The sequence below is a fragment of the Heliangelus exortis genome, chromosome 2, assembly GCF_036169615.1.
Source record: "Heliangelus exortis chromosome 2, bHelExo1.hap1, whole genome shotgun sequence".
NCBI classification, from domain to species: domain Eukaryota; kingdom Metazoa; phylum Chordata; class Aves; order Apodiformes; family Trochilidae; genus Heliangelus; species Heliangelus exortis.
Genome location: NC_092423.1, coordinates 9,114,684 through 9,127,279, shown reverse-complemented (window position 1 = coordinate 9,127,279; position 12,596 = coordinate 9,114,684). Strand labels below are relative to the sequence as shown.

The 12,596-nt window shown below is 39.8% G+C and overlaps 1 protein-coding gene across 9 annotated transcripts in view; it reads right to left on the bottom strand.

Moving 5' to 3' along the window:
• The window catches only part of RBM33 (RNA binding motif protein 33), an 88,558-nt gene that overhangs the window by 24,293 nt on the left and 51,669 nt on the right, over positions 1 to 12,596 (bottom strand). For all 9 annotated transcript variants that reach the window (XM_071734731.1, XM_071734734.1, XM_071734733.1 and 6 more), the window contains exons 12-15: positions 12,017 to 12,348; positions 10,584 to 10,835; positions 9,777 to 10,058; positions 2,527 to 3,168 (exon numbers count right to left, since the gene is read on the bottom strand). In XM_071734731.1, coding sequence (XP_071590832.1) covers positions 2,527 to 3,168; positions 9,777 to 10,058; positions 10,584 to 10,835; positions 12,017 to 12,348 — 1,508 coding nt within the window. The remainder of the gene's footprint in view (positions 1 to 2,526; positions 3,169 to 9,776; positions 10,059 to 10,583; positions 10,836 to 12,016; positions 12,349 to 12,596) is intronic.

The following is a 12,596-nucleotide window of genomic DNA, read 5'->3' as shown; positions in this document are numbered from 1 at the left end:
GATGGTATTTGTATACCACAGATCTCACCAAGGCACCAAGTATATTTTAACTGTTGAACAAAAAAACATCACCAGTAATCCAGCACCATTTAATCCTGTTCTCTAGATGCCCCTACAAAATCTAGAACAGTCCTTGCTACCAGCTCCTGTTTTAGGTCAATTTGCTCTAGATAAGAGTTACTGTGAGTCTGGATTCAATCAGCGTCTTCAACTGACAGCTCTATCACTCTGTACTGAAAGTGAAGGAACTTCCCAAGTCTCTACCAACATGAAATGAGACAGCTTCAAAAATGAACCTGCACAGTGCCTAATCACAAGCCATCTCACTCATACATGGGCATTCAAACCACCTGTGCACAAAAGAGCTCAAGAAAGGAAACAAAAGGTACAAGTGATTAGAGTGAAATAACAGTTATGCTTAACTGCAGGAGGCAGGGAATTAGAGGAAGCAGAATTACATGCTAAGGAGAATGGCTATGAAAGATGAGATTTGGCTTTATATTCATATTTATATTTGCTTTATATTTAGAGTTGAGGTAAAAGTTGTGAAAATAAATAAAGCATGGAAAGACTAAACACTGGAAGTGCACACTAAACATGAGCTTCCAGGAATTCAGAGTCCAAGTAGCTTTGAACTCTTCTTTAAGATCTTGTCAACATAGACAAGAGTGGCCTTCCGTGGTCAAAGAAACAAAGTCATAGATACAGCTTGTCACTAACTGATTAAAAATTAGCAGACTATCTTGACTAGAGTTAAAAAGCTAATTGCAATGCTTGTTTTTATTCTTACACAGTTGGATGGAAAATTTAAAACGTCTATGGCAATAGGAAAAAAGTAACAAAGACTACATGTAAAAGGCATACTTTACCTTGCTGAAACCTTGGTATCTGAAAGTTAAGGACAGAGCAAATCTGCTTTCTGTATACAGTGAAAGCAGGGTTACACATGCATTTAATGAAGCTAATTGCTCCTGCTTACCATGAGACTTATCTGAAAAAAATAATTTAAGATTTTCTGAAATAGAGCATTATGATAAAACCTATTTCTTTTTGAATGCTATTGTGATCCCTGATAACCATTTGTTACGAAGAGCTGTATACAGTGGTGACTGGCATCATTTTGTTTCACCTCACAATAAAAAGTTGTGCATGATTGCTTTATTCAATTATTCATGAATAACAAACCTGTCATACCTCTTGCAGGCCACTGGGATTCCTGCAGATATATATAAATATTTTTAGCCCAACAGAATCAATTTCTTTCAACTCCCTGTTCTTTATTCTTCTGTGGTTAAGTTATCATGTGTGAGGAATTAGATATCCTCCAAGTCATGCTGTCAGCTCTGTGTTGTCAATAACAGCCTGTTATTTTTATGATGATATTTTTAAAGACTACATGGTCATTATGCAGCTCACACTTTTAAGTGTATTTAAGTTTTATGAGCTGTAGAAAAACATTTATAAGAAATAGTTAAGGACTTTGGCATTTTTACTTCCTCCTAATTTCCAGAGTAAAGTTTAGCCTCTAAGGCCTTGTTCAGTCCTCAGTAACACACTGTTCACTTCGTTACAGATTACAGCAGATCTGTAAGTTTCCCTAATTAATGCTCCAACTAATTTAAGAAGCGTTCTTCCCAAAAACACAGCATTAAACCACATCACATCCTTCTTTCCTCCTCAGCATAAACCTGAGGGCAGATTCCACCCTTACAGCACAATCCCACTATGTCTTCTCACCTGATTTTTTTAGAGCCCTAACAAATTAACTTGTCTTTTTATTCAGACAGAATTTGGAGACACTTTCTAACCAAAGCCCCAGATTTTAAATATGCACACTGCCATCAAGATCAGCATTGTGAGTCTTCCACAACACGGGTGGCTCAAGGGACACTCTGCAGATAATAGACCCCTCATCAAAAGATAAGGATATCTCATTTAGATGCAGAAGTGAAATGGTAATAACATTTTAAACCCAGCCTCTAACAGAAAATTTCCCCCCTCAATATACTGCTTAAATTAGTTCCACCATGCACTGCCCAAGGAAACAAAAACAATCTTCCCTTGAGTACAGAAACCACAGCATCTGCACACAACTAAATTAGGTGGTTTCAAGCACCAGATAAGCAGAGCCTAGCTTTTTAACTGAACCTTAAAAAAGCCACTCAATCCTCTTCTCTGACCAATTATGAGACCTGTCAACCTTAAGCAAAAGGAGCTCAATTGAGTTTTTCAGATTCAAGTTACAATTTAAAACTTAAAAGAAGTTTTAAATTAAAGAAGAAGTATTATTTCAGTATAATCTCAGTGGTAACTGCCTAGCAGTAAAGCATTACAAGAAACAAATTTCTGAGTAACTGCTAATAACTTACAGTTCTGAAAACATAAAATCTGGACTACTTGGTCTGCTAAACCTGTTACTTCCCTCACCAGCTTGGGTCCATTTTTTATTTTGGAATTACACAGAATGAAACACACAAAAACAAACCATGATGCGACACACACATGAGATGAGCCTTGGAAACTTACCCCTCCTGACAACTTAATCACCCTGACTTTGCTGCCGACATGGGGCCCATCTCCACTACCACTGTTTGTCCGCTGCATGACAGTCCTTTTCACACCAGGTTTCAGTTCCTGAGGCCTTGCTTGTACTGAAGCCACTCGAGCAGTCTGTGTCGTGGGCAGTGAAGCTGCAGCAGGTTTTGTCTGTAACACTTTCTGCGGTGCCTGAGGCTGACTCAGAGGTACTGTTCTAGTCTGCCTCAGCTGCTTCACTGGCTTAATCTGCTGTCCTTGATACTGCATATTCGCCCCCACCTGTGGGAAATCTGTGGGTTTGGGTTGGATATTTGGAACTACCATATCTTGCTTTTTAACAAGGAGTCTGTTTTTCACATTTTGCCTGGTCTGGAAGCCAGAATGGGGTATGTAAGGGCTGCCATTGGCGGGGAACTCGGAGCTGTCGTCCTCCTCCTGCTGCATGTAGGACTGCTGAGCAGGTTGTTGCTGCTGCTGCTGCTGAGCAAGTCTTTCAAGTAATTCTCTCTTCCTAGCACCAGCCTGCTGCTGCCGTCTCAGCTCCTTTTGTTTCAGGATTTCTTCCCTTAGGCGCTTCTGTTCTTCTATCTTTAAACGATACAATCGAGTTTCTTCATCTTCATCAGGATACTACAAAGGAAAAGACAAATGAATTTATAAAATTCTCAACAAATGCCCACTTTGGTCTAAACCACAATAAACTGTTGTTTCAGATGTCATAAATCTGTAACTGTCTGAGATTTTAAAATTATCCCTGACACCAAACTATGGTTATTAGTGGGATATATTTGCTGGTAAGGTTTATTTGCTATTCATTACAGAAAAATAGCTCAAGCATGGTTTAGGACTTAGAGGTACTGCTTCCTAGACAGAAAGGAAAAAAAAAAAAAAAAAAGAAAGCTGTAATATCAGTTGAGAAATCTTATCAGAATACTAAAATTATGTAGTATAAAATAATAAATATGTAGTTTTATAAATCTGAAGTCATTTAGAAGCTTCTAAAACCAATTAAACTATGAAAATAATTCAGGATATCAAAATATGTTTCCAATGGAAAGTAAAAATACAGGGGGAACTCACTGTCACACAGGTTTTATCTTGCTCTTTTCTGACAAAGTAACAAAAGGTAGGGTGGTAAATGACCTGAAAGGCCCTGATTAGAACTATTGATTTTTCTCACAGAATTTTCAGCCTGATCTCAAACTCATTTGTCACACAATAATTGGTTATAATGAACAGCACAAGTCAATCTCTCTGACCTTGAACTCATGCACTCTCTTCAGAATCAAAATGTTGCCAAATGCAGTGTTGGAATATTAATGGTATATAGAGAATGTCTTTAATATTCCAGCCCTGGGACATTCTGAAAGTATTACAGACCATCAAATAACCTTTCTAAAAATTCTTCAACTTTGGCCCAACAGGTTCTTATGAAAAGCTGTATGAAATGGGCAAGAGACAAGGAAATAGTTTCTCATCATTTCTAGAAAAGAAATCAAATGGCTCTTGTGTTGCAATCACATGCATTTTGCTAAATGAGAGCATAAAGAATGCTAAAATGTTTTTTGAATACTGGGAATCTGTGAAGAAGCTATTTACCTTGCAGTAACTGGGTGCAAGTTCTTGTCAACACAAAAGCCTTTTTTTGCACATATAGGACCCAAATGCGCAACTTTTTTTTTTTTTTTTAATTCAAGCTCTTCTATCTCTAGTCCATTCCAGAATCCTCCCCAACCCAAGGAAAAAACCAGCAAAGCAGCTCCAACTGCAAATTTCGTTTACAGATGTAAAAGCCCAGTAGTATTTGTACTCTTAGAACAGATGCACAAATCCCAATTTTGTCTCATTCAGATAGAACTGCTTCTTCCCTGAGCACCCTCTGATATGGATTATTTCCACAGTGACCAAGAAATGGGTGCATGTCTCACACAAGAATTCCAGCCTAAACAGTGGCTAAAATAAGATTTAAACAAAACTGGACATTTAATTCTTCTTTAATATGGGCTCTAGTTCTGGGATGAGACCTAACATTGTCCTTTTCAGGAGAAGAGATCATATACCCAAGGGTTCTGATCTTCCTTTTTAGAATTCCTTTTAGACTATGATGGTGGTGATTAATGGCTAATCAGTACAACAACTAGAATGTCTTCATTGAAAGCTGGTAACAGGAACATACTTCTACAAGGTAAAATGGGAAGTAATAGTAAATTGAAATATTTAATTTTAAATTTAAATTAGAGATGCTGGATTATAGTTAAAAGGAAAAAAAAAGGAATCAGGCCTTTACAGTGAAAGTGGAAGACCCTTAAATATAGTTTGCATGGGATGGCAGAATACAAACAAGCTCCATAGCAGAGCAGGATGTGCTGTTACACAGACCATGATTCAATGAAAAAACTTCTCAGTCACTATCTGAGAGACAGTAAATAGATCAGTTACTGAAATGGTCCAAACAAAACCTCTTCCACCTAACTTAATGAATCAGTTTATTCATTTCTGTTGCTTTAGATCAGAATATTCTACATTTTATCTAAAAGGGTTTGATGGATGCCACTGAGCCAGTACCAAATTCACTTTTGGAGGTAGTGCTGTATTTTTCTATTAATGTTCAGTTGAAGGTCTCAATACCAGAAAGAATCTGCATGAAATCAGCTCTTCTATTGTCTTTTATGCCCAGGGATGTGCAATGACTCAACAGTAGATTCAAAATGGGCAACAGACTCCTCACTAGGCTGAAAACAAGGGCAGCAGAATCCTGTGCTACTTAGCTTTAAGAGCACCTTATATACACTACACAATACTGTGTGTTTGTGTTTATGTATGACATATAGAATACTAAGTGATCCATACTGTGTAATATGGAGCTTTATCATAGAGAACAGACAAGACAGTACATCAAATTAAGAAATATATACTGGAAACAGTATACAATGTCTACTGCTAATGCTTTTCACCTCATTTGTTTAACAAGATCAGTATAGATTTCTCCAACAAGCAGTGGCACTGACAAAACAAACTCAAAGAAAAAACAAAAAAAAGCAGCTGGGAGAAAGCAGACATCCTTCAAAGCTGTCATCATAAAGCTCGTATCTTGTGTTTGAAAGTCTCCTGCTAAAAACAGCATCATCAATAGGTGAAGAATCAAAACTTTAAGCTGCCTTTTTCCTAGATGAACTCCTGACAGTTCACGTTTTTTTTGCAGAAAACTCCACAAGATGAGGAAGTGGTACATTGTACATAGTTCCTTCTTTTACAGGAGGCTACAGATTACAGGGTAAGAAACAGAAAGAAAGAAGTTCTCTTGGTTTTGTGGAGGTGGTTTTTTTTTCCCTTGGGTTTTGGTGTGTGTGGTGGTGGTTGCTTTTGTTTGTTCTTGTTGTTTAGGTTTGTTGGGAGTAGAGGGTTAAGTGAAGATCCCCACCTGTCTATGAACAGTCCTAGAACACAAGATATTTCACTGCAGTCTGAAGGGAAGACCAAGTCTTAGACAAGGCTTTTTTCTGCCTTAAGGTTCATAGAGGCTTTGATGGGAAGTGCCAGAAGAAAATGTTACAGGCTGTTCTTCTGAGTCTACACTGAACAGAGGCAGTAAGAGAAGCAGCAGTCCTACATAATTCTCCAGGAGAACTAGGAATGGCACTGATGATTGAGGAAAAAACAAAAATGTTGTCTAAAATAAAGGTTTAAACTCCCTACTGTAACATGGGTCCTACTCATGGTAGCTTGCTTGTCATACAGTGAATAAACCAAACAAACCTATACCTTCTTTGGTGTTTTGCAGGCTTTGTTACTTATTAACAGAAATAAGTATAAAGTCATCAGAACCAGATACTGTAAATTTTCTGGTTTGCTGTCAAGGAACAAAACCAATCACACAATCAGGTTCACTTCTCTCTCAGCAAAACAGGTACAAGGATAGAGCAATCCAAACAGTTTCATTGGTGGCATATACAGAAATCTACTCAGCAGTTTTACCTTCATTTTTCTTTTCAGAGGTGACATTAAAAGCTAAAGGGGCTAGAGTAATTTATCCAAAAATCATTACAAGTCCTCATACAAGGTAAGGACAGATGCAAATTACATCATCTGGCTTCTTGTGCTCAAAACCACAAAGCATCTTAAATTAAGGCACCTACATCACGCATTTCACATATTGGCAACATCCACTCTTGAAGCTTAGGGAAGGTCTAAGGCACCTCATAAAACACAGTTCTGTGAAACTTGGACAAACAGGAAAGTAATTAAGAACAAGTTACTTTGAAAAGCACTCTGCCTTCTTGTGATCTCCCAACTGGAAAAAGACTGATAAGAAAAACCTTCTAAGCACAAGAGAGGAGGCACCATTATCAAAAGTTGGAAATTATATCTATTTATACCAGAGAAAACTCAAATTTACAGATGTACAATTTTTCAGGGAGTTGATTTCCAGAAATAGGAAAAGGATTTAAAGTCATTTACTCAAATAACGATGCAGCAACTGTTTTCCACATTCCAAGGCTTTTTTAAAAAAAAAACTCAACTCCAAAATATGCTGGGAGAATGAAATGTGAAGGTTTTATTTCTGTACATTGGGTAAATTAACTGCAATATAAGCAGTAGTATCAGTAAATTTATGGCTATGCAGCACTACTAATTCTTCTCCTGTTCTGAGCCCTAATACTCATTTCTTCTAAATAGATTCACATCCACTTTCTACATTCCACCCCCATTCTTTAAACTCAAAGAATGCTTAATATTGCTTTAATTCTTATCCTAAACTGACCTCAATGTGAGAAAAATTAGGCCCATAGTTATTGCCCATATTTTCAATTTCATTGACAAAATTACTTGTCAGACTGAGGATATGCAAGTTTAAATCTTTGAGAGTGACAGCTTTTCTAAATTGACAAAGGCATTTAAAGTCAGCATTTCACAGCTTTACAGGAACAGAAGCATACCATTAGTAAAAGAGAAATACAGTTTTTAATCTTCCAGCCACTCAGGTTGCAAACCTTTCCAATATGTATTTTGAAGGTCAGCAAAACCTTTAATAGCCAATATCACTATTTTCTGGTGCTTCCTGAATGATAGGGCATTCATAAATATGGCTACTGACTCTTTGGGAAGAAGGGTGCAAAGAAAAGTCTTAATAATTTTCCAGTTGAAGACACTTGCAAAATAACCTGCCCAATTCACTTATGAGCAATACAGCTAGAAAAGATGACAGAATTTAACTCTCTCATCTTCACAGAAAGCAAGAGAACAGCATATAAAGTTAGCTAACTACAAGAAAAACAGACAAAAAAGACTGGAAAACATTACAATCTGCCTAAAGGGAGAAATGTATTAGCCTACATAACAACAACAGTGAAGAATATGTTTAAATGCTTGGAAATGAACATTACTAGTGCAGCAATGCTGTTTGCAGAAGTGCCAGTAAGTGTCATTGGTGAACAAGACTACCACAGCAGCACAGCCAAAAAGGGACAACTGCTATTATATCACTGGTTGCAGCAAAGGCTCTATTTAATGTCTGCTTTTAAGGGTGAAGGGCTCTGAGCTCACACACACACATTGACACACTTTTCTAGGACCTGGTAAGTGTATCTACAAAGGCTTTATTTTTATAGTTAATAATAGGAAACCCTAGGAGAAAGTTTTTTCCAAGGCAGCTTTTTTCTATCCTGTTTCACAAAAACTTACATGAAACAGGTATCAAACTGTTTTCAAAGACAGCTTCCACACAGAAATCAAGAAAAGTTTTATAAATGAAACAAAGAACTCACCCATTCAAGTATGGGTTTGTTAGGATATGTTTAAAACTTAAATGAGAAAAAAAGAGAAAACGGCTTTGTTTTTTTGGGGGTTTTTTTTGTTTGTTTTTGAATTCTTTTGATTAAGATGTGAAAAATATTCGTTCATTTTTCTAAACACTGCAGAGATACTTTGGAACTAATGCCTTAATTTTATATGAATAAATTATGAAAGAACTAAACTATGAAAGATGTACTGCATGGGGAGGCCTGTAGCAAATTTGCTTCAAAACTTACTTTATTAACGTCCTGAAAGACAGCAGATTTTCTAAGAAACTGCATTTTCTGTGACTCAGAATATTACAAGAGACTGAACGGAGGTCATTTTTCTCAAAAAAAAAAAGCTGAAAGGCTGAAATAAGGACTTTTTTAGTCTTATCATTGAAAAGCAAGTGCACAGGAGGTCAAACACTGCTAGCTATGGGTTTCTTTTGTGCCTCATTTGTGAAAATTAGTTATAATCATCCCCAATTCAAGAACAAGATGAAAAGCTAATAATGAGCAGCTTAAAGGGAAGGCAGTATTACCAAAATTAAGCTTTCAACAGCTGTTGAAGAAAACCTGGTCCTTGAGACAAGATTCATGGTCAACTGAACTATAAGGATTTACAGTTCTGTTCAGAATAACCTGACACTCAGAAACTACACGGGTGCATTCAGCCATCCTGTTCCTCTGGTACTACCTCCCTGTTGTTCAGGATTGACAGCACCATCAGTACAGTCCTACTCACTCTCAAACTAACAGGGCTCATGGAGAGTGTTCTCCAGCTTCCAGGAGAACCTGTGTAGGGAAATGGTCATCTGTTCACACTACATAATCCAGAGGAACTCAAACCAGTGGCATCTCATTTTTCAACTGAGCAGAGTACTTACTAGCAAAGCAAACAATTTTCTCCAAAATAAAAACCTTAAGAGCTTCTCCTATTTTCTCTCATCTCAAAAGTTTAATGAAAGAGATGTTTCCTTCATCAAAAGCAAGAAGCTCCATGGATAATGCAGCTGCAACCTCCCTCTGTAAGTACTCAAGACCCTAGAGGATACTGGGCAGCCTAAAGGAAAAGAGCATGAGGAAGATGGCCCCTTTTTTGAGCCTCAAAGCATCAAAAGAAATGGAAGAGGTTCGCTGACTTAGAAAGAAGCAATTACTTGGAAAAAACAAACAAAATAAGCCACAATAACCAAAACTTATCATAATCCTGGCAGACAGAAATGGAGAAATGGGCATGATAAAAATGGGTACAAAGGCTATTTCAGACCTTTCAAACTTCTCCTTTAATCAATTGAGACTGTGTTTGCTATTACATTGAAGAGGAAAATGCAACTCACAAGGGGGGCCTCTAGTGGCACTGAAAATACAGGGTTAAGCACGATTACAGTTCACAGTTGGGACGTTTTTGATTGTGGGGTAGGGTTTTTTTTTGTATGGGTTTTGTTTTTTAAGCCTTACCTCTGATTCAGATTTTACTTCTGATTTTGCCTGGCCCACAGGTGTGACTGCTTTAGCTTTCATCTCAGGTCTTCCCTGTGAGTTTCCAACACCAGGCTTGGTGGCAGACATGGTGCTGGTGATGGGTTTGACCTGAGCAGCTGGGGTAGAGGCTCGCCTGTTGTTGTTCATTTCCATAGCATGTGATGGTGCTATTGGCAGCTCACGCAAGTTACTGTTTCTTGGAGCAGTCGTCTGTAGCTGCTGATTTGGACGCTTGACAATATTTTGTGAGGGTGTATTCTGGAAATCAGAGAATTGAAACACTGCAGACTTTCACCACAAACCAGACTACACGTTTCCTGATTCACATTTTCATTGTTTAGTTACATTAGGGATAATAATTTTCTAGGACGTGCAATATTTCCGGTGTAAAAATTACGAAACATTTTAACAATGGTTTTATTTTTCTTCAACAAAAAGCAAAACTGAATCACACTTTTACTTTTGTAACACCTTTCTCAGAAACTGGCTTTGCCATATGAGTTATTTTCCTAATCTTGATGGGCAATCATCTTTTATAGGGCTCAGATCAAGAAAAGCACTGAAAACAAAAGGTGAAAAGAAAAAGGGAAAGATATATGTGCTATTTTTGGGTTATAAAATGATCAAGATAGAAAAGGAGCAAGAAATGTTGAAGGAAGGTGACAGAGCAGGATGGAATAAATGGGTCTGAAAAACCACACTAGTGAGTTCTGTAATCTGTGCTTACATGCCTGTTATCCACACAGAGCTACACAAGGCAGCACTGATGTATGTTGTACTTACATGTCTTGGCTTCATTGGACCCTGTCGTGGCTGACACTGCATCCTGTTGTTATTTGGCTGCTGCTGTGTGGCCTGCATGTGAGGCCTGAACTGTGGCTGGTTCATGGGCATCAGGGGCTGTGGTGGCCCTTGGAGATGATGATGGTGTTGCTGCTGCTGTTGCTGGTGATGGTGTTGCTGCTGCTGCTGCTGGTGATGGTGTTGCTGAGGTGGAGGCTGTGGCTGAGGCTGTAGTGGAGGATGCAAGGGACCCTTCACATGAAGAGAAAGATTATTTGGCTTTAGTTTTGAAGTAACAAACTCCTGAAAAGTAGTAGCTCCAGCCTCCTAAGTGCTCAAAATAGCAGTAAGGAGTTACAGACCACACTCAAGTATACTCTGAGTGAAAAAGAGACTAACAGAAGCTGTGCAAGGTAGTTCTACACTTACACCCATGTAGGTCAACAGCTGAAGTGGAAAAAACAAATACAAGGTCTCCTGCCCTCTGCTCCCTTTCCTAATGACTTATAAGCTGTTTGAGTTTATATGGGTTGTTTTTTTTTTAATTCCCCTCCTCTCTCCCCCCACCCCGGACATCACCACACCTCAGGATTCCCACACATTTGAAACAGACACGATGAAAGAGATCCCTCAGAGAGCTGCTGAACAGGCAGGGCCCTGCACACCCCCCAATTACTCACTTGAAGCCGCCGTTCAGCTCCCCCCGGCTTGCGGGAGGCCCCGGCTCCCGGCCCGGCTCCGCCACTGAGCGCCAGAGGGCGCGCCCGCACCGCCGGCCGGGACCGGGACCGGAACCGGGGCCCTGGCCCTACCTCTGCCGAATTAAAGGAACTTAAAGAGCCAGGGCCGAGCTGCAGATACGGGAGAGTGTCCAAAGAAGGGCAACGAAGACGGTGAAGTGTCTAGACCACAAGTTTTAGGAGGAGCAGCTGAGGGAACTGTTTAGGCTGGAGAAAAGGAGGCTGAGGGGAGACCTTTACACTCTCTACAACTCTCTGAAAGGAGACTGTAGGGTACTGCTCTCCCAAGTAGTAAGTGATAGGAGAAGAGGCATCAAGCTGTGCCAGGGGAGGTTTAGATTACATGTTGGGAACAATTTCTTCCCCAAAAGGGATGTCAGGCACTGCAACAGGTTGCCCAGAGCAGTAGAGGAGTCACCATCCCTGAAGGTATTTAAAAGTGTAGCTGTGCTGCTGGTGGACTTGCCAGTGCTGGGTTAAGAGTTGGACTCCATGATCTTAAAGGTCTTTTCCACCCAAAACAATCCTATGAGACATACATTAGAGCTGGCAAGTGGGGAGAAACCCACCTGTGTTGCACAGCAATAATCCTGCCTCACACCCGTGATCTTAAACAGTTCCACTGGCCCTACAAGGGCAATACAGGGCCCCTTCACCCATCTCCTGCAGCCCCTTCCCGCTGCAGCCCCGTACCTGCATGCCGGGCTGTGTGTGTGCGGCGAGGAAGGGCTGTCCCGGCGCCTGCAGGAACTGCTGCCTCGGAGGGATGAAGGGCCGAGGGTTTGCAGAACCCGGCTGGTTGAAGTGAAGAATCCCCACGGGACCTTGAGGCTGCATGTTGGGCCGTACCGGGCGCTCTCTGGGGAACACAGGCTGCTGTCCCTGCTGGTTAAACGCTGGGCCGGGCTGGCTGAACGGCATCGGGTTTTGGGTAGGGACAGGGTGGGCACTGTTAAGAAGTGGGGGAGGAGGTGGTGGTGGGGGACTTCGCTGTTCAAACAAGTGATGACTTGGAAACCTTGGATCTGTGTGAATCAGATAAGTGATTAAATGACAGCCACCCTGGAATGCAAACAAGCTTACTAAACATAAAGCTCTATTTTGACTCGGAAAAATAGCCTGAAATTTGTAGAAAGCACTATTGTGTGGGATATCTTAAGAGCTACCCTCAAGGTTGCTTCTTTTGCTTTTGTCAATTTTGTATTACAGGAATTCATGCTTAAAAGACCAGCACCACACACATTTTGCTGGAATCCCTTAGAAATTCTACTTG